Source organism: Denticeps clupeoides, chromosome 6, assembly GCF_900700375.1.
Source record: "Denticeps clupeoides chromosome 6, fDenClu1.1, whole genome shotgun sequence".
Taxonomy (NCBI): domain Eukaryota; kingdom Metazoa; phylum Chordata; class Actinopteri; order Clupeiformes; family Denticipitidae; genus Denticeps; species Denticeps clupeoides.
Window position 1 is genome coordinate 12,859,108 of NC_041712.1, and position 21,425 is coordinate 12,880,532.

At 47.3% G+C, this 21,425-nt stretch overlaps 1 protein-coding gene across 50 annotated transcripts in view; it reads left to right on the plus strand.

Moving 5' to 3' along the window:
• The window catches only part of LOC114791987 (protocadherin beta-16-like), a 258,171-nt gene extending 237,494 nt beyond the window's left edge, over positions 1-20,677 (plus strand). For 23 of the 50 annotated variants that reach the window (XM_028982662.1, XM_028982649.1, XM_028982650.1 and 20 more), the window contains 4 exons: positions 15,690-15,748; positions 16,208-16,261; positions 17,380-17,486; positions 18,453-20,677. In XM_028982662.1, coding sequence (XP_028838495.1) covers positions 15,690-15,748; positions 16,208-16,261; positions 17,380-17,486; positions 18,453-18,682 — 450 coding nt within the window. In that variant the 3' untranslated portion in view covers positions 18,683-20,677. The other 27 variants (XM_028982672.1, XM_028982666.1, XM_028982673.1 and 24 more) reach the window with 9 other exon arrangements.
• The last annotated feature ends 748 nt before the right edge of the window (positions 20,678-21,425 follow it).

Sequence of the window (21,425 nt, forward strand, 5' to 3'; positions counted from 1 at the left end):
CTCGTCTCTGTTCAGCGTCAATCTGTATACTGGGGAGGTGAGGACTAAACGCTCAGTTTCCGAGCAGGACGACTCCTCCCAGAGACTGATTCTAGAGATAAAGGACAATGGGGAGCCGGTCCAGTCCACCACAGTCACGGTGGAGATCCTGTTAGAGGAAGGACTCCACGAACCGGTTTCAGACTTCAGACCCAAATCATCCGAGGCCGAGAGGAAAAGCACAAAACTCACTTTTTATTTGATCATCTCTCTAGCGGCCGTGTCCGTGTTGTCTTTGTTAACGTTTCTCATTTTACTGATCAAATGCGCTAGAAACAGTCGGGGCAGCTCGAGCTGCTGCATCAGAAGAGGAGACTCTGATGGATACAAGAACCCCAACAGGAACCTGCAGATCCAGCTCAACACTGACGGGCCTATTAAATATGTGGAGGTTCTGGGAGGAGACATGATGTCTCAGAGTCAGTCGTTCGGCTCCTACCTCTCTCCAATGTCAGAGTTCAGTGACTTCACCCTCGTTAAACCCTGCAGCACCTTAGACTTTAAGGAGTCGCTCAGCGTGCTTGATGCCTCTTTACCAGACAGCGCGTGGACGTTTGAGAGTCAGCAGGTGAGACGGCAATTTTTAAATGGTAAAATATATGTAATAAGTTTTTATGGATGGATATTTGCATGTCTTTTATTATAATAACTTTGACCTTGCTTTGGCAATTCGCGCGCTGCTCCCTATTCTTCTGTAACTTTATTAATGTCGTGACGTAGTGCTCCCTTTAGCTGAAGTTTGTGACTCCCTGTCTTGGCGCTGAATTCTGACTCCGTGTTTGGATTGAGTGACGTCATGGCGTGGGCGTTTCTCGCGTTTTTACAGACTGTTGTAGAAGCCTTTGGAAACATGAGCGCCTCTACGTGGTCATTACCAGACATTTTTATGTCTTTCAGGAACTACAAAATATTATGTGTAACCCTAAATTGCATCATTAGTGCATTTGAGGACAAATGTTTGCATATTTTATCAGTCAGATGGAAATTTGCATTCAAGACCGTTTTCATGTGCGTCGTTTATAGATAACGTTTGAAAATATTACTTAATCAAGATTAATATCATCTACTTGCACTTTGAATAGTAGAACACAAAACGCTTTCAACAAAATATCTTAGTTAATGCATCGAGCAAGTTGTGAATAAAACATTAATTAATGATGGTTTATCAGTATTTTAAAATGTTTTAATAACCCAAAAAATAGAAGTTTTAATTTGAAACAAATTAGCGTTCTCCTTTCATATTAGTGATTTCCTTAATGAAACTGTAACTTTAAATACATTCACGCACAACAGAAATCATGGGCTGAATGATGATTATAGTTTTGTCATGCAGCATGAAATGTGAATGTGTATGACATTTTGAGTCAGTTAGCAGAACAGAACCGCAAAACGTTGTTAGATCCAGTCAGCTACTCGGATTCAAATCCCATCTAGTCCACGTCTTAATAAAACGCGTGGACGTTAAAAGGAGGAACTGTCCGTGGTGCTGATTCTTGGATCCATAAGGGTGTGGAGGTGGATAAGCTGGAGCTGCCACGGCGCCCTCTATCTTTAACGTGGGCATGTTACCCATTGGACGATGCGCTCTGGAGCGTTGCACCAATAGCAGGCGGGACTGTACAAAGAGATCCACTCCCTCCTCCACGCGTGGCTCTGTAGCCCCGCCACTGCTCATTGCTGAGTGAGAGGAGGCTGCAGGCGCGCCATTTAGCTCCAGTCTATGCAATTTGGCGTTCGTGGAATGGAAGTATGCTGTTGCAGCAAAGGTCGTCGCGTGGATGGGAATTGAACCTAAATTGATGGAAACCGCGACAGCTCGGTCGGAGAAATGAGACAGTACCGGCAAGACCGCGTTCGGGAAGGATGGCTGTCGCTGTGGATTTTCTCTCGCGTCCTTCTGTGGAGTACGGTTCAAGCCCAGATTCGCTACAGCATTCCGGAGGAGTTGAAGGAGGGCTCGGTGGTGGGGAACATCGCGAGAGACCTTGGTCTGGACCTTTCGGAACTATCCGAGCGCAGGTTGCGTATCGCGACCGATTCGGGCAGAGAATATTTCACCGTGGATCTGGGGAAAGGTGAGCTGGTGGTAAATAGCAGGATAGACAGAGAGGCGCTGTGCGAACAAAGGGCCGTTTGCCTCCAGCCGTTGCAGGTCATAATAGAAAATCCTTTACAGCTGCACCGCATAGAAATAGACATACAAGATATAAACGACAACGAGCCGAATTTCCACACTAAAGAGATCGGTTTGAAAATAGCGGAGTCCATCACCCCAGGGGCACGATTCCAGCTTGAAAGCGCAGACGACCCCGACGTGGGGAGTAACACGTTACGCACGTACACCTTAAGCAAAAACGACTTCTTTAGGTTAAACATTAAAACCCTGAAGGGGGGCAGGATGGTTCCGGAGTTGATCGTGAATAAGTCTTTGGACAGGGAAGCACGGGCTTCCCACAAGCTGGTGCTGACGGCTTTAGACGGGGGAAACCCGGTAAAATCCGGCACGGCTGTCATCAACGTGAACGTTCAAGATAATAACGACAACGAACCGAAGTTTGAACAAGCGATTTACAAAGCCACCGTGCAAGAAAACGCTGACATCGGGACAAGCGTGCTGAGAATAAAAGCCTCCGATTTGGATGAAGGCTCTAATGGAGAAATCGTGTATGATTTCGGAGCGCACACTTCGGACTTAGTGAGAAGTTTGTTTAGCGTGGACGTGGATACGGGAGATGTCTCGGTTGTCGGGACATTAGACTACGAAGAAGCGAAAATGCATTCTTTTGATGTCTTAGCTAAAGACAAGGGAAATCCGGAACTGGAAGGCCATTCTTCAGTCCAGATTGATGTTCTGGATGTGAACGATAACGCACCAGAAATCGTATTAACGTCACTACCCACTCCGGTGAACGAAAACGCGGCGATAGGAACTGTTGTGGCTTTAATAAACGTTAAAGATTTGGACTCTGGAGACAATGGCCGAGTCCAGATGTCCGTGTCTCCCGGATACCCGTTTAAATTGAAAGCGACATTCGACAATCATTACACTTTAATTACTGACTCGCGGTTGGATCGGGAAGTCAACTCGGAATATAACGTAGAAATCACAGCCTCGGATTTAGGTTCGCCATCACTAAAATCAAGCAAAACCGTGAACGTTAAAATAATGGACGTGAACGACAACCCCCCCGCCTTCTCACAGTCTTCCTATGACGTGTACGTTAAAGAGAACAATCCGCCAGGAGCCTCGCTGTTCACGGTCACAGCGCTAGACAAAGACCAGAATAAAAACGCCCTGCTGACGTATTCCATTACTGAGCCCAAGCTCCAAAATATCCCCGTTTCGTCTTATTTTTACATAAATGCAGAAAACGGGACGCTCTACAGCATGAACTCGTTTGACTACGAGAAAACGAAACTGTTCCAGGTCGTTGTTCAGGCTACAGACCAGGGCTCTCCTCCGCTCAGCAGCAACGTCACCGTCCACGTCTTTATTCTGGACCAAAACGACAACGTCCCCGCTGTTATTTACCCCTCCACGCTCATGGGCTCCGTGTCACACCAGAGGATGCCGCGCTCCGCTAAGGCGGGACACCTCGTTACCAAGGTAACGGCCGTGGACGCTGACTCGGGACACAACGCCTATATTTCCTATAGACTCGCGGACGCCACAGACTCGTCTCTGTTCAGCGTCAATCTGTATACTGGGGAGGTGAGGACTAAACGCTCAGTTTCCGAGCAGGACGACTCCTCCCAGAGACTGATTCTAGAGATAAAGGACAATGGGGAGCCGGTCCAGTCCACCACAGTCACGGTGGAGATCCTGTTAGAGGAAGGACTCCACGAACCGGTTTCAGACTTCAGACCCAAATCATCCGAGGCCGAGAGGAAAAGCACAAAACTCACTTTTTATTTGATCATCTCTCTAGCGGCCGTGTCCGTGTTGTCTTTGTTAACGTTTCTCATTTTACTGATCAAATGCGCTAGAAACAGTCGGGGCAGCTCGAGCTGCTGCATCAGAAGGGGAGACTCTGATGGATACAAGAACCCCAACAGGAACCTGCAGATCCAGCTCAACACTGACGGGCCTATTAAATATGTGGAGGTTCTGGGAGGAGACATGATGTCTCAGAGTCAGTCGTTCGGCTCCTACCTCTCTCCAATGTCAGAGTTCAGTGACTTCACCCTCGTTAAACCCTGCAGCACCTTAGACTTTAAGGAGTCGCTCAGCGTGCTTGATGCATCTTTACCAGACAGCGCGTGGACCTTTGAGAGTCAGCAGGTGAGATAAAGTCATTTGCATTGAAAACGATGCTGTGTGGAAAATGCTTTAGCTTGTGTGTTATTTGTCGCACTGCACGTTGTTCAGAAAATTTGGAATTTTAAACTTACTCCGTTTGGGATAAGAGATTTATATTAATACAGGCTGGAAGGCAGAATCAGCAGAACATCACACTGGTTTTCTTGTCAGGAGAGATCGCTGCTGCTCTGGTTTTCTGGCACTGCACAATGGAGACGGTGCCAAACCTACAACCTGCACTAAACTGTGTACCCCCACGTAACACACATCACAACACAAACTCAATTATTTACATCAAGACGCGCATCCCCCCGCACTTTTCCATTCACTTTCAGTCTAGCGCTTATATCGCGCGCAAAGCATGCTGGTCCAGTGAGGTTGGCCGGCCTCCCCCGCTCCAAATCCCACTGACAGTCCTGCTGGTGGCCTGGAGTCCGGTGAGATCACTGATGTGCATCTGTCCCCGGTCTCAGTCGCGGTGTTTCAGATCCATTATTATAATTATTAGATTATTAGTGCTCAGTGAACTATTGTTAAAATGTATCTACAGTGTATATTAACAATATAGTTTCTAATAGAAAAATCGGTCGATTTAATAGTAAGGCACGTTCATTTAAACTGTAGAAAAATGTATACATAAGTACAGTATTTAGAGTAGTTTACACAATGTAATACAGTTAGATGAAATAAAGTCGTTTTTTTAACATTCATTTACCGGTCAATTGACGGACATTTTTAGAGACGAGCTTTTGATAGTCAGGTCTCGTGTAACTTTTAACACGATTTTTAAATATATATTTTGAGGTTGCACATGTTTGCCAGTGACTGTTATCATTTTTATCCAGGTCACCTGGCTTAGTTCATTTGGCAAACATTAATGCATTTAATTATAATGCATGCATTACTTATTATGCAATGAAACACATTTACTTATTAATGCATTTACTTAAAGGGGACGCCTAACGGTCCCGTAATGAGAAGGTTGCCAGTTCGAATCCCGATCCGCCAAGGTGCCACTGAACAAAAGCACCGTCCCCCCACACTGCTCCCCGCGCGCCTGTCATGGCTGCCCACTGCTCACCAAGGGTGATGGTTCAAAGCATAGAAGCAATTTCCTTCAGGATTAATACAGTTTAATATATATGTAACATTAAAAGTATGATATAATGTGACTCATTTAATGTAATGTAAACGTGAGCTTTTGTGTCAATTTTGACTGCGGTGCATTATGCATAGCACATTCGCGCATGCGCAAATGTCCTTTCAGCACGTCGTGTGTGAACAGCGTTCGAGGGTTTATCGCTTCCTCTCGAGCAGACTGGTTGCTTTGTGCGTTAACATACTACAGACCGTGTGTCGTTTTGTGCTTGAGAGAGAGGCGCTTGGCCGTGTGAAAGGCTGCTTGATTCCTATTGGCTATGACTGGGCTGCTTTCAGCCAACAGCGTGCAAGACTGTACAGAGAGATCCAGTCCCTCCCCCGCACTTGCTTTGTAGCGCCCTCAGTGTTCAGACCTGAGTGAGATGAGGCAGACACACCAATGGATTTAACCGACACTCGCAGGAAAAGGATCGCTGGCCAGTCAGATTCGTTTCAAACGATAGAAATGCGGTTATTTAGCCGAAGATAATCCACGGGTTTGACGGAAAGCGCGCCTGTTATGAAAGGGAAATGAGGAATTTCAAGAATAATCGGGCTTGGAGCTGGTGGGCACCCCGGATTCTACCTCTGGTCCTCTGGTGGAATATTACAACCGGGGAAATCCGCTACACGATTCCCGAGGAGCTGAAGGAAGGCTCCGTCGTGGGGAATATCGCCAAGGACCTTGGTTTGGGGATCCCCGACATTTCTCAGCGCCAGTTACGGATCGCCTCCGACGCGGGCACGCAGCAGTTCGCCGTGGACTTCGGGAAGGGCGAGCTGGTGGTGAGCGAGAGAATAGACCGGGAGAGCCTGTGCGGGAAGAGCGCGTCGTGCCTCCTGCCCCTGCAGGTCGTTATAGAGAACCCCCTGGAGCTGCATCGCGCCGAGGTCGAGATTCAGGACATAAACGACAACGCGCCGACCTTCCGAACCAAAGAGAACGTGTTAAAAGTGGCCGAGTCGATGGCACCGGGAGCCAGCTTCCCCCTGGAGAGCGCCGAGGACCCGGATGTGGGTAGTAACAGCGTCCGGTCGTACTCTTTGAACAGCAACGAGCATTTCAAGTTAAACATCAAAACGCTCGAGAACGGGAGGAAAGTGCCGGAGCTGGTCCTGCAGAAGAGCCTGGACAGAGAAACGCAGTCTGCCCACGAGCTCGTCCTGTCGGCACTAGACGGCGGCAGTCCCGTTAGATCGGGGACAACGCTCATAAACGTGCTTGTCCAAGATATTAACGACAATGCGCCGAAATTCGACCGCGCGTCGTATAAAGTCTCCGTGCGCGAGAATACAGACAAAGGCTTCAGCGTTTTGGATTTGAGAGCCACCGACGCGGACGAAGGTCCCAACGGAGAGGTGGAGTATTTTTTCGGGGCGCATACATCGGATTCGGTTGCGCGGATGTTGAAGGTGGACCCCGGCACCGGCGAGATAACGGTTGTCGGTCAGCTGGATTACGAGGTGACCAAATCGTACACCTTTGACGTGAGCGCCAAGGACAAAGGAGTCCCAGAGTTGGCGGGCCACGCCTCCGTCCAGATTGATGTTCTGGATGAAAATGATAACGCGCCGGAGATCGTGCTGACCTCTGCGCCCAGGCCGGTGAACGAAAACGCCGCAGTCGGTACAGTTGTAGCTCTATTAAACGTTAAAGATTCTGACTCTGGCGACAACGGCAAAGTTGTCCTCAGTGTCGCTAGAGGTTTTCCGTTTCAGCTGAAGTCGTCATTTCAAAATCATTATTCGCTCGTCACTGACGCGCTCTTAGATCGCGAAAAAACGTCGGAATATAACGTAGAAATAACCGCCACAGACTCGGGGTCACCTGCACTGAAATCGACTAAAATAATTAATGTTCGAATATTGGACGTAAACGATAACCCGCCTGTTTTCTCACAGGCGTCGTATAACGTTAATGTTCAGGAAAATAATCCCGCTGGTACGTCACTGTTCTCCGTCACGGCGACGGACAACGATCAAGGTAAAAATGGCGCTCCGGTTTATTCATTAGTAGACACACGATTTCGAGACGTCCCCACGTCGTCTTATTTTTACATAAATGCAGAAAACGGGACGCTCTACAGCATGAACTCGTTTGACTACGAGAAAACGAAACTGTTCCAGGTCGTTGTTCAGGCTACAGACCAGGGCTCTCCTCCGCTCAGCAGCAACGTCACCGTCCACGTCTTTATTCTGGACCAGAACGACAACGTCCCCGCTGTTATTTACCCCTCCACGCTCATGGGCTCCGTGTCACACCAGAGGATGCCGCGCTCCGCTAAGGCGGGACACCTCGTTACCAAGGTAACGGCCGTGGACGCTGACTCGGGACACAACGCCTATATTTCCTATAGACTCGCGGACGCCACAGACTCGTCTCTGTTCAGCGTCAATCTGTATACTGGGGAGGTGAGGACTAAACGCTCAGTTTCCGAGCAGGACGACTCCTCCCAGAGACTGATTCTAGAGATAAAGGACAATGGGGAGCCGGTCCAGTCCACCACAGTCACGGTGGAGATCCTGTTAGAGGAAGGACTCCACGAACCGGTTTCAGACTTCAGACCCAAATCATCCGAGGCCGAGAGGAAAAGCACAAAACTCACTTTTTATTTGATCATCTCTCTAGCGGCCGTGTCCGTGTTGTCTTTGTTAACGTTTCTCATTTTACTGATCAAATGCGCTAGAAACAGTCGGGGCAGCTCGAGCTGCTGCATCAGAAGGGGAGACTCTGATGGATACAAGAACCCCAACAGGAACCTGCAGATCCAGCTCAACACTGACGGGCCTATTAAATATGTGGAGGTCCTGGGAGGAGACATGATGTCTCAGAGTCAGTCGTTCGGCTCCTACCTCTCTCCAATGTCAGAGTTCAGTGACTTCACCCTCGTTAAACCCTGCAGCACCTTAGACTTTAAGGAGTCGCTCAGCGTGCTTGATGCCTCTTTACCAGACAGCGCGTGGACGTTTGAGAGTCAGCAGGTGAGACTTGAGAGAATGTGTTGTTTTAAAAAAAATATTCCACGTGAAGTAGTCTTGCGTTATAATTCTAGTTTTGGCACTAATATAATTCCTGCGAGTTATTAAACGTTTTTCTTTCTCGAAACTCTGTTCATGCAATGATGTTTTGTAACATGTGATCACTCGTTTTCTTTTTCTTTTGAAATGTAACTTTGAACGTTTAAGGCAAGAGTAAAGTAAGAATTAGCCATGGCTCCGCCCCTTTTAAGAGTTAGCTCGTTTGCATTTATGCGAAACCGCCACACAACCAATAGTAACAGGAACAATAAGGCTAAATTTCCACAGTCATGCTATTTATTATTTAGAGAGTACCCGTAACTGCTTATATGCACTGTTGTAGGCAGCCTTGGCCAGAAAGTTCGCCCTCGCAGGAGGGTCAGTGCATTTCAGCACCTGCGGCGCGGACAGCGACAGAACGTGCCGTGTGAATTCAGGGAAGGGCAGCTGTCTTTCTAGATTTTTTAGGTTAAAATATATATATAAATTATAAAAAAAGATCTACATATAGATTTTTTTAAATCTATTTTGTTTTTCATTACAATTTTACTGCTCTATGATGATCGAAGTGTTTTTATTATGCGCTATTTTAACTGTGTTGTACGAATATTGTGTGTATGCTGGTTTTTATATGAGATAAAACATCTGAGTCTGGATTCTGAGTCTCATACAAAATGACTACTACATACCCCCCTTTGTTTCGCGGTCTGTACCTGCGCACGCGTGCGCGCGCGTGTGTGTGTGTGTGTGTGTGTGTGTGTGTAACAGCAGCCTCGTTCCTTATTGGTCGGTGCAGATATGCAGTTTGCACCAATAGCGTCCTCGACTGTACAAAGAGATCCACTCTCCTCCCTCCCCACACAACGCTTAGAATGTGGAGAGCAAGGAAAGCGCTCCTCTCCTGGCGTCACCTTTCGAACAAGGACGGCTGACGTCGTTCAATTCTTTGCGAAAATGAGCCCAATACTTAACGCGTCCAATTCTTTCAATACACTGGGTTGATGGGGAAATATCCAGGATGGCCAGAGCCGGGTTTGGTTTATGGAAATCGCTTGCGCCGTGGATCTTTGCTTCGCTGATATGGAGTACAATGGCGACCCAGATTCGCTACACTATTCCAGAGGAGCTGAGCGTTGGCTCCGTGGTGGGGGCCTTGGCGAAAGACCTGGGTTTGGAGCTCTCCGCGATTTCTGACAGGAAACTGCGCCTGGCTTCAGACGCAGCCTATTTTAATGTGGATCTGGGCAGGGGCAATCTGTTGGTCAGCGACAGGATCGACAGAGAGCAACTGTGCGGACACAGTAACAGCTGTACGCTCCCTCTGGAGATCGTAATCGAGAATCCCCTGCAGCTGTACAGGGTCGAGGTGGAAATTCAGGACATAAACGACAATTCGCCCAGGTTTCAGTCCAAAGAGCGCACGGTGAAGGTCGCCGAATCCACGGCTCCCGGGGTAAGCTTCTCGTTAGAGAGCGCTCAGGATCCAGACGTCGGCAGCAATTCGCTAAAATCTTACACGCTGAGCAAAAACGATTATTTCAGACTGAACGTGAAAGATCTGGGCGACGGAAGGAAGATTCCCGAATTAGTTCTGGCCAAATTGCTGGACCGAGAAAAGCAGGCTGTGCACCAGTTATTGCTGACCGCCTTGGACGGCGGGAATCCCGCTAATACGGGCACCTCGGAAATAACGGTTTCGGTCCTTGATAACAATGACAACAACCCGGTTTTTGAAAAGTCGTTGTACAGAACGACCGTAAACGAAAACGCTGCTCTGGGGACCTCGGTCCTCAGGATAGAGGCGACCGACCTGGACGAGGGTCCGAACGGCGAGGTGGAATATTCGTTAGGCGACCACACCCCCGATGCCGCGCGGGCCGTGTTTCGGATAGACCCGGCCACCGGGGACGTCCTGTTAAAAGGCGCGCTGGACCACGAGACCGCCGCCACGTACCGAATCCCCGTGATCGCCAGAGACAAGGGCCTCCCTCAGATGGAAGGAGAGTCCACCGTGCAGATAGACGTGGCCGACGTGAACGACAACGCGCCCGAAATCGTCCTCACCTCCGAGCCCAGTCCGGTGCGCGAGGACGTGCCCAGTGGTACCGTGGTGGCTTTAATTCGGGTCCGGGACCCCGATACGGGCGAAAACGGTAAAGTGGCGCTAACCATTCCCGAGCAGTTTCCTTTCACGCTGAAACCGTCTTTTTCCAACAATTACGCGTTAGTGACGAAGGGACCTTTAGATCGAGAAATGTTTGGTGAATACAGCGTGGAAATAAGCGCTTCTGATTTGGGCTCTCCTCCGCTGAGCAGTAAAAAAAAAATCCCGGTCAGTATTCTCGACGTTAATGACAACCCCCCTTTGTTTCGTGACGCACCATACAGCGTGTACCTGACCGAGAATAACGCGCCGGGATCCATCATATGTTCCGTGTCTGCAACAGACAAAGACACGGGAGAGAATGCTAAAATCGCGTATTCTATACTAGAGTCGAAAGTGCAAGAAATCTCCGTGTCATCGCATGTTTACATTAATTCGGATAATGGCAGCATTTTCAGCATGCATTCGTTCGATTATGAGAAAATTAAAGTTTTCAAAATTATAGTTCAAGCGAAAGACCAGGGCTCTCCTCCGCTCAGCAGCAACGCCACCGTCCACGTCTTTATTCTGGACCAAAACGACAATGTCCCCGCTGTTATTTACCCCTCCACGCTCATGGGCTCCGTGTCACACCAGAGGATGCCGCGCTCCGCTAAGGCAGGACACCTCGTTACCAAGGTAACGGCCGTGGACGCGGACTCGGGACACAACGCCTATATTTCCTATAGACTCGCGGACGCCACAGACTCGTCTCTGTTCAGCGTCAATCTGTATACTGGGGAGGTGAGGACTAAACGCTCAGTTTCCGAGCAGGACGACTCCTCCCAGAGACTGATTCTAGAGATAAAGGACAATGGGGAGCCGGTCCAGTCCACCACAGTCACGGTGGAGATCCTGTTAGAGGAAGGACTCCACGAACCTGTTTCAGACTTCAGACCCAAATCATCCGAGGCCGAGAGGAAAAGCACAAAACTCACTTTTTATTTGATCATCTCTCTAGCGGCCGTGTCCGTGTTGTCTTTGTTAACGTTTCTCATTTTACTGATCAAATGCGCTAGAAACAGTCGGGGCAGCTCGAGCTGCTGCATCAGAAGGGGAGACTCTGATGGATACAAGAACCCCAACAGGAACCTGCAGATCCAGCTCAACACTGACGGACCTATTAAATATGTGGAGGTTCTGGGAGGAGACATGATGTCTCAGAGTCAGTCGTTCGGCTCCTACCTCTCTCCAATGTCAGAGTTCAGTGACTTCACCCTCGTTAAACCCTGCAGCACCTTAGACTTTAAGGAGTCGCTCAGCGTGCTTGATGCATCTTTACCAGACAGCGCGTGGACGTTTGAGAGTCAGCAGGTGAGCGTATAAAGTTGAATTCAGATAAAAAAAAAAATAACTTTTTGTCTGGGTTGCTCTGTATGTGTGCGCGCGCGTGTGATTGTCTGTGGTGAAATGTGGAGCAGCAGATGGTATCCCTTCAAGAGCTCCCTATTATTCTCTGCTGGCATTTCTTTTCACGCAAAACTATGTCCCGTCCACCAATAAGGAGGCTGGCTTTTGTGCTGCCATGAAGTCCCCTCCCCCGCCAGGAGGCCAATTGTTTCTTGTTTGGTTCCGCAAAAACTTTGGCGCACGCAGGATAGTGATGGATAAACGCACTTTAGTTGCTGGGAAATAGTCTTCTTCGTGTACTTTTACTTTAAACATTTAATTGGAATGGACACGTAACGTGCTTAAGTGGTGGGCATTATATTCTCTACGATGGAAAAGCGACACCAGGAGATGAAAGATTCTTGCTTCTGTTTGATTTCGTCTTTATTATCGTTTTTGTTTGTTACGACGCACGGGGCAGATTTGTCTTATTCCGTCCTCGAGGAATTGAAAGCCGGAACCGTGGTTGGAAATATCACGAAAGACTTGGGCATCGATGTCCGAGCTATTCGCGAGCGGAACCTGCGCGTTGTGTCCGATCGCGGTTCCGGACACTTCGACCTGGACTCCTCCAGCGGCGCGATAGTCGTCAGCAGGCTGATCGACAGAGAACGTCACTGCGGGTCCAGTTCCGCGTGCCTTCTGCGCATGAAGGTTTTACTAAATGACCCCGCGGAGGTGCACCGCGTGGCCGTGGAGGTCGTGGACGTGAACGACAACGCGCCGCGCTTCCCGGCCGCCAACACCACGCTGGAGGTGTCCGAGGCCGCTGCGCCCGGCACCAGGTTCCGTCTGGAGGGCGCGAGGGACGTCGACGTCGGCGTGAACGCGCTGCGCTCGTACGACCTCACCCCCAACGACAATTTCCTTCTGAACGTGGAGAGCAGGAGCGACGGCAGCAGGTTTCCTGTGCTCCTATTGGATAAACCGCTGGACAGGGAGCGCCAGGGCGTCTTCCGGTTGGTGCTGACCGCCACAGACGGAGGCAAGCCGCAGAAATCCGGCACCACCGTAATACTCATGAATGTTCTGGACGTTAACGACAACGCGCCGGTTTTCGAGCCGCCCGCAAAGCGCGTGCGCTTGTTGGAGAATTCCACGCCCGGCACGCTCGTGACGCAGCTCAACGCCTCCGACGCGGATCACGGTCCGAACGGAGAGGTCAGCTACGCGTTCGACAAGTACACTCCGGAGGACGTCCTCCAACTTTTCCGCCTGAACGCTGCAACGGGAGACATCCACGTGACCGGGGTGCTGGACCGTGAGCGCGCGAGTGTTTTTGACGTCACGGTGCTGGCCAGAGACCGAGGGGCTCCCCCCATGGAGGGCTCATGCAGCATTAAAGTCGAAATCGTAGATGTCAACGACAACACGCCCGCCGTGCACATCAACTCGCTGTCCGGTGTCCTCAGAGAGGACGTGGAACCGGGCACCGTCGTGGCTATAATCGGCGTCCGGGATGAGGACGTGGGGGACAACGGAGCTGTGCATGTGCGCGTGTCCAGTGGCCTTCCGTTCAAGCTGAGCCCTCCTTTTGAGGAGCACTACACCCTGATGACGGACGGGCCACTGGACAGGGAGACGGTGGCTGAATACACCATCTCTGTCACGGCCACAGATTCTGGCTCCCCTCCTCGTTCGTCCCAGGAGTCTTTTGTCCTCCGCCTTTCAGATGTAAACGACAACAGTCCCGTATTCTCCCAGCCCTCCTACTCAGTGGAAATAGTAGAGAATAATGTCCCCAACGCTCCCCTTCTGACCGTGTCGGCCTCTGACCCAGATTTAGGTGAGAACGGTAGTTTGTCCTTCTCCATTCTGGAAAGTGAGGTCAGCGGTTTCCCTGTGTCCTCATATGTCTACATTAATGCCAAAAGCGGCCTTGTCTATGCCCTGCGTTCTCTTGATCACGAGCAGATAAGCGCTTTCCAGATTCACGTCCAAGTCCAGGACTCAGGAAGCCCCAGTCGGAGTGCCAATGTCACCGTGCACGTTTTTGTGCTCGATGAGAACGACCATGCTCCAGCCCCTTTGTATCCAACCCTGCCTCGCGATGGTCCCCTGCAACTGACCGTTCCACGTTCTGCCGCTGTGGGCCAACTGCTCCAGCGGATCATTTGCTTGGACGGGGACAGTGGACACAATGCCTGGCTGTTCTACAGCTTGTCAGGCCCTGACGCAAGTCATTTTCGCATCGGCCCCCACACTGGGGAGCTACGCACAGCTCGTAAGCTTGCACAGGAAGAGATTGGGGTTGTGTTCAGCATCATCGTCATGGTACAGGACAACGGAATGCCGTCCCTCTCCAGCAGCGTGGCAGTCAACATCACCGTGGTGGAAAAGGCAGCCGCCGTTTCCTCTCAGCGCAGGAGCAATAAAAGGACGCACGACTCTGACGTGACGCTTTACCTCGTCCTGTCCCTGTCAGCCATCTCAGTTGTGTCCTTCCTGATGTTTCTCATGCTGGCATTTCGCTGGCTGAGGCGCCGCGGCCGCCTCCCCTGTTTCGGACACACATACTTTTCTAAGCACACTCTTCACCACCCACGACACCACCCAGACCTGCATCTGCAGCTCAACACTGACGGCCCCATCAGTTACATGGAGGTGGTGGGGAACTCACAGGACCCCCACAAGCACACGATCCAGCCCTGCTTCTCCACACTGTCCAGCAGAAGTGACTTTGTGTTTGTTAAAAAACCAATTGTCAAACAGAGCCCCATAGGTCTGAAACTGTTCACACACTTGAACAAGGTGAGAGTTTTTCTGATTGTAATTGTGTGTGTGTGTGTGTGTGTGTGTGTGTGTGTGTGTATATATATATATACACACACACACATGTATAGACATAAATACAAACACACACACACACACACACACACACACACACACACACACACACACATATGCCAGAATTCTTTCATCTGAAGTTGCCTGCGACTGAATGACAACATCACCTTCACTATTCAGTTTAAGGCTTTCCTTTTTAATTTGACACTCATGGCTCCCATGTTCCATCAGGCAAGCTAAAACCATGTCGGTGGGCTCTGCTCGGATGAGTCTCCGGCGGGAGGTTGACGCGTAATCCCATCTGGGGTTTAGAGGATCAGTAGGGCAGGGCATTAGCGCCACACGTGCTGCAGCATAATGCGCTCTGTGAACCTGTCGCAGGGCGCAGCTTGTCTTTAATTTGTGTTTCGCAGAGTGCACGGCATTGTCAGAACAAATGTTTAAGGGTCGAAGGGAAAGGTTGTTTTTATTTATTTATTTTTCATCATTGGCTGTGTATATTCCTGGTTGTAAAAGCGCTCATGTGTTGTGGCTACAGAATAGTTCTTTCAATTATTCACACGCTCTCCGTCTCTCTCACTTTATCCCACGCTCGGCCGGGCAACAATGCCCTGTTCTATTTTCTCTCGACTCTCTTCCCCTCTCTCTCTCTCTGAATCCGCGAGTCGATTTTATTGGCTATTTTTGCTCTGGCAAACAGAGCCATGAGGTCAGTCACAGCTTTGTGGGGACGATGGTTTTTGTTTCAGAGTTTAGATTCATTATGTTTTTCTGATTGACGAATCTTCTCCTTTTTATCACTTCTCAGCTCCATCTCTGCAAACAGTGTTTATATAACATTGCCATAATCTAACTTTTCTGTGTTATTTTCAGCAAAAACCACCGAGCAATGACTGGCGCCTTCCACCCAATCAGAGACCTGGACCTAGCGGGTGAGTGTTTATATTTCTCTTCCCACACAGACACACACACACACACACACATGTCATTCCAGTTCTGGATGGAAATGCCATCCCGAAGCAGTTTGCAGTGTTCATTATCCACTTGCCCTTCAAAAGCAATTAATTTTATGGGTCACGTCTCACTTGGTGTAGCTACATTAACGCGTGCAGAATAAAACCCGTTCTGTCATAAATTAAAGGCGTTTTGCAGTTCATGGCACTGCATGGGAACTTTTGGTCAGAGGGACATTGTAGAATATTATAGAAGTGAATTTTGATTTGAAGTATGTTTAAGTATTTAAACCCATTTAAAACATTAGTCAGGATGCTCAATGTCCTTTTCTGGCCCAGCCTTGCATGACCCTGGGTGGGCACGCTGAGGAAGCTGTTTTTAATGCTGTGATGTGTGCCTGCAGTCATGGCTAAGTGCACATGTCCTTCTGTTTTCAGCCAGTACAGGTTCCACACCATCCAACAGAGATGGACCCCATACGAGAAGTCGAGGTAGTGTGGTATGCGTTAGGCGTAGGAGGGGGTTGTGTGTGAATGGCTTTGCCTGGTGTAGAAATGAGTTGTTGGGTTCTTCTCCAAGCTTGGCTGCTCTCTATTGAGCGTGTCTGTGCTTGTAAAATCCACATGGTCCCCGCAGCTCGTTTTGTGAGTAGGTCTGTAGAGCGCACGGGCGTTGTGTCTGACGCTGGTTTGCACACCATAGTCTCTGTGTAGGCTTTGAAGTGAAAACTGCTGAATGTTGTGGAACTGTGTGTAGCCGTCTGTAGAACACCACCATCGCTCTGCATTTTCTGGACTTTGTCTGTAGCCAGAGTTGGCGGTGTCTAGTTTTTATTTTCTGTCCTGTTCTCTGCAGCATAGATATATATGTTAGTGTGGTCGTTTTATTTGTGTGTGCTTATGTGTGTTTCATGAGCAAATGTTACATACGAGTGTTATATCAAATACAAGGTGACTGCTCACATACGTTTGTTTCATTTAAGCAGATTCGTTGTTCAGACACTTACAGACAAGAAGATGATATTTTAGCTCAGAGTGGCTTAAAATGAAATTCAAGCTGCTGAACGATCTGAAACATTAATCAGATGATGGAGATAATGAAAGTGTGTTTGAATGATAACAGCTTTTCCACTACAACCTGGAATGCCGTAGAATCCGGAACAAGACTCCCCCCCTTTTCTCCACTTTAAAAAGACACCATTCAACAATTTGAAAAACAGACATTTTACTTTTTTTCTGTTCACTATACCTCCTCACCATCATGTTTTTCTCATGTGAACAGTTTTTTTTCATTGTTGGGGCAGTGAAAATTAGGGAGCGAAAGGATGGTGCTTCGGCTCCGTCTGTTCACTGCCTCCATTTCCCTGCTCTGTGATAGTGCTGATGCTCTCACAAAATGGTGGGTTTGTCAGGATGAAGGGGGCGGGGTGCTGCTTATAACGAATGAGCTTGTATGTGCACCAATTCTGGACCAAGTTGAGTGAGCTTGTGTGTTTTTTGTGCATTCAGTAAAAAAAAAAAAAAAAATAATGGGCACGTGTGTTTAGAGAGAACAAAGTGTGTGAGTGATTGTGAGTGTCAATCTTATCATCCTTTTGTGGTTTCTGCAGGGCCGTAGCTCACCCAGAAGGAGCACCTGCAGTAACAGGCACAGGACCATGGCCCAACCCCCCCACTGAGGCCGAACAGCTCCAGGCCTTGATGGCTGCAGCCAATGGTGAGCGTCATTGCATTGCACACCCACCCTCTTCATGTGCTGACACCTCAGAATACTGTATGAATTGAGAGAGGAGAAGAAAATGAGAATGGCCAAAAGATAATTGTCCATGGTAGTAGGGGATGGTAGAGGGTTAGATACTCGCCTATGAATCTAAAGATGACAAAGTCACAGATTCAAACCCCACTTACTAACATTGTGTCCCCAAACAAGAGTGTCTCCAGGGGACTGTCCCTGTAAATGCTGGTTGTAAGTTGCTCTGGATAGGGTTGTCTGATAAATGCCGTTCTTGTCTTATTAATGTTAATAACAAATTCAGCATTGTGAGATTATGAGTGTAGAACAGTCCATTGAGTCCTCTGTATGCAAAAATAGCCTGATCTGTTTTGTTTTTTTTAAAACAGATCAGGCTATTTGTGACATCCCAATTAAATTCTCCCATTTGTTAACTGACTGCACAAGGTGGTAAGGGCAAGAAGAGCTACAGAGCAGTCTGTGTGAGTGCGCTTAGTGCGTTCATTGACGTGAAATGGACTAACGGTGATAGCTGGAGGACAGATAAGTCTTTGTTCTCTTCCTGCACAGCTGCACTCAGGCTTTGGAACGTGCAATGGGTTCTTAGTGCTGCAAACAGAGTCACCACTAGTGGGGACTTCAATGAGAGGGACAGTCAAACTGGAAAAGCAGTATTTAAAATTATATTTGAAAAAAAAAAACAGAAAAGGAAGTGTAGTGGTTCAATGACCTCTTGGGAAATCTGTGTGTGGAGGTGGTCAATGCTTCACATGAGGCTCAGTAATGTCAGCTGTAGGGGGAGGGTTCAGATTTGCTCAGCCAGACCATAAAGCAGGAGCTGCATTGCAGTAGTGAAGTGGTCAGCCATGGTTCATGAGTGCAAAGAGGCTTTGCAACCTCTTCAAAACATTCAGACCCCCAAAGCCCAGCCAACATGTTTCTCTTCCCCAGAAGTCAGTGAAGCCACAGCGACCTTGGGTCCCCGCTACAATGCCCAGTATGTCCCTGACTACCGCCAGAACGTGTACATCCCTGGAAGCACCGCCACCCTGACGACCAACCCACAGCAGCCTCCTCAGCAAGCCTTGCCCCCACCCCAGGCCCTACCTCCTGCTGATGCCCCAAAGGCTGCCCAGACTCCTGCCAGCAAGAAGAAGTCTGCCAAAAAGGACAAGAAGTAAGTCAGGACTCATCCTGGCATTCATCACAGGAGATGCCTGTAGGGTTAATGCTCCTGTATTTCAAATAACATGCTAGTTTTATTTTCCTGATGCTTTAAATATCCCTAAGTTGTTAGGTAGTGGAATATACTTTCTTTTTTCAACCTATTTCTTTTATTTTGATTTGATAGACTGTATATATAGTATATCTTGCACCATGGTCTTGACACGAGTTTCTGCTATGAAAATTCGTTAATGAAAAACCAAGACCTGTAATTCAGTACTTCAGATGGGAACACCCAGATCCCATACAAATTAATGCTATAAAAAAAGTTGTTTGTTTTTTTTTTATTCTTTTTGTGGTGACAAGAATGTTTTGTTCCATACTGTAAGAGGATGTGCCATACCTTGAGATAAGATTGTTCGTTTTCTTGCATGATCCAAATCTGCCAGATGATCAGTAGGTGATGAACTATGCAGCAAAGACTTCAATCAACCAAGCTATGTAGTAGAAAAATATAAATGCTCATTGGTTCTTTCTGGTTGATAGTATTTGGTTGAATTGTGATCTTAAAAATTAAAATATGTGGTCCAGGACAAAATGGAAGATTGTCATTCAGTGACCGCTGTGGTAGTGTTAACATTTTGCCATGTTTAACAAGGGATATTGTAGATGTTTGAGTAATGACTCTAAGAGAAGAATCAAATTGAGAGATTTTTCGAACGCAATCACTTTTTATGAGTGATTTAAATATCCACAATTTTTCAATCGTAAATAGACTCCAAAGTTACTCTCTATTTCATTTTTTGGTTCTTTTCTTGGTGTTGAAATGTTTTAATCATGTGGATCTGCACCATGCCAATTGTTTGGCTAAGATAGGTGGTAGATACAGTGTTACACCACATTGGCCCATTCTGAACTGGTTTCTTGTATATGAACCCATTGTTAGATACTGTTCCCATTGTTAGATACTGTCTCAGCTGAAGGATCTTGAAGGTTTTATGGGGACAGGGGAGTATTGCAGGTTGAGTGAGGAAAGTGGATGTTGAAATGCAGGCGAGTTGATTGAGGCGATAATCAGGCTTGAGCCCTTGTAGATGAATGCTTTTGAGCCCTACTGTAGCTGATAACACAGAGCATGTGTAATGAAACTAGCACATGCGTTTAGCACACAAGCTTTGGGCAGCATCTTATTCCAGGTCCAGTACCTGAGAATCCTCCTTAAGCCTAACCCTCTGCTAGATCCAAAGCCAGGGAATGGGCCGCCTTTGGTAATGGTCTCTGTAGACTCGCCCAGAATGTTCACACCTCCTTTCCTACACCAATTTATGTACACCCTAATGTATATATACTGTGTAACACATAGCCAGACTGTATGAACTTTAGAGCCTTTTAACTGGCTTCTACTGGAATGTTTTGACTATTTTTCAGAAAAAAAATAGAATTGAAAAAAAACAAAAAAAAACAAAGAAGCAATCAAAAAGGATAAAAAAAAAGCTAAATTGTATCTTAGATTATGTGTAGTGGTATAGTTACTAAAGGTTTGAACTCACAAACTAACCAATCTGTAAATAAACATGTTTAAACCCTTGGAAGACATGCAGTCATAGCTTGATGCTTGTGAAATGTGTGCATATTTTTGTGTTTTTCCTCTCTCTTCCTCTCATTATTCTTGTTTTTTTCCACCTATGAGTCTCTTAAAAGATAACACTCAGCACTAAATGTCCTTGAAGTGTTTCCTCATCTCCCTGTAACTTTATTCTGTGTTGTAACTTCAGTCGTTAATGCTACTGGAATGCCATCCCTGTCCAAATAAATAGAAATATATTATATGTGTGTCTACTGCTGGAATACTTCGCTATACACTGCTGTATTATCTCTCATGATAAATGCTTAGCGTGTCATGCTTCACTCTCATTTTATACGCTAATATTTATATTGCTGTTAATTTGATTATGTTTTTGTTTATTCTCTGAACACTGACATTTCAAAATAAAAGTTCATTTGAACTTTCAGCTATGCATTTGTTTGTATTTGTTCCCTTGCCAAGCGTTACTGGCAGCGTCCATCAGTGCTGATCAGGATTACTTAATGAACACTGAAATGTACAATGCAAATGTAATATTTCTTTCATAATCTGTTTTACTCAAATATAACCTCTTTCAGTTATATGTTTAGGATCTTCTGTATACCTACGCATTTTCACATTTGTAGATTAATTAAAGTCTCTCACCTGTCAGGTTAGATTTTCTACTGCATCATTTGATGTATTTTTTATGTTAGTGGCAGGTTTTAGAGCTCACAGTCTGAGCTGACCCATTTTGCAAGCCCACATTAAACCGGCTCAGAAACACAGACAGAAGACAACAGAGGGGGAAAAAAACCACAGAGTTTGAGTGGGTGCTCTGTAGAGATTTGTAAAGTAGGACATTAACCCTATTTCCTTTTCTTGCACTTAGCCATAAATAGGCTATTCTCAACTATAAAGGAGGGAGGGAGCAAGGCTGCATGTAAAGCAGCTAACACTGCGGTGAAGTTGCAAGGGCCCTTCCACAGCTATACCTTTACATATGCCTACGATCATACTCACTTCCAATCAAAACACAAATGTAGAGTCAGTATGTTTGCAAGAACAGTCCCTGGATATTTGATTAATAATTTATAAACTTAGAAAAAAACTTGCTTAAATCTGCATGCACATGGTCATGTGTAATTCAAATCATGTAATTTATTCTACAGTCAGGTATAAAACAAATAGCATAT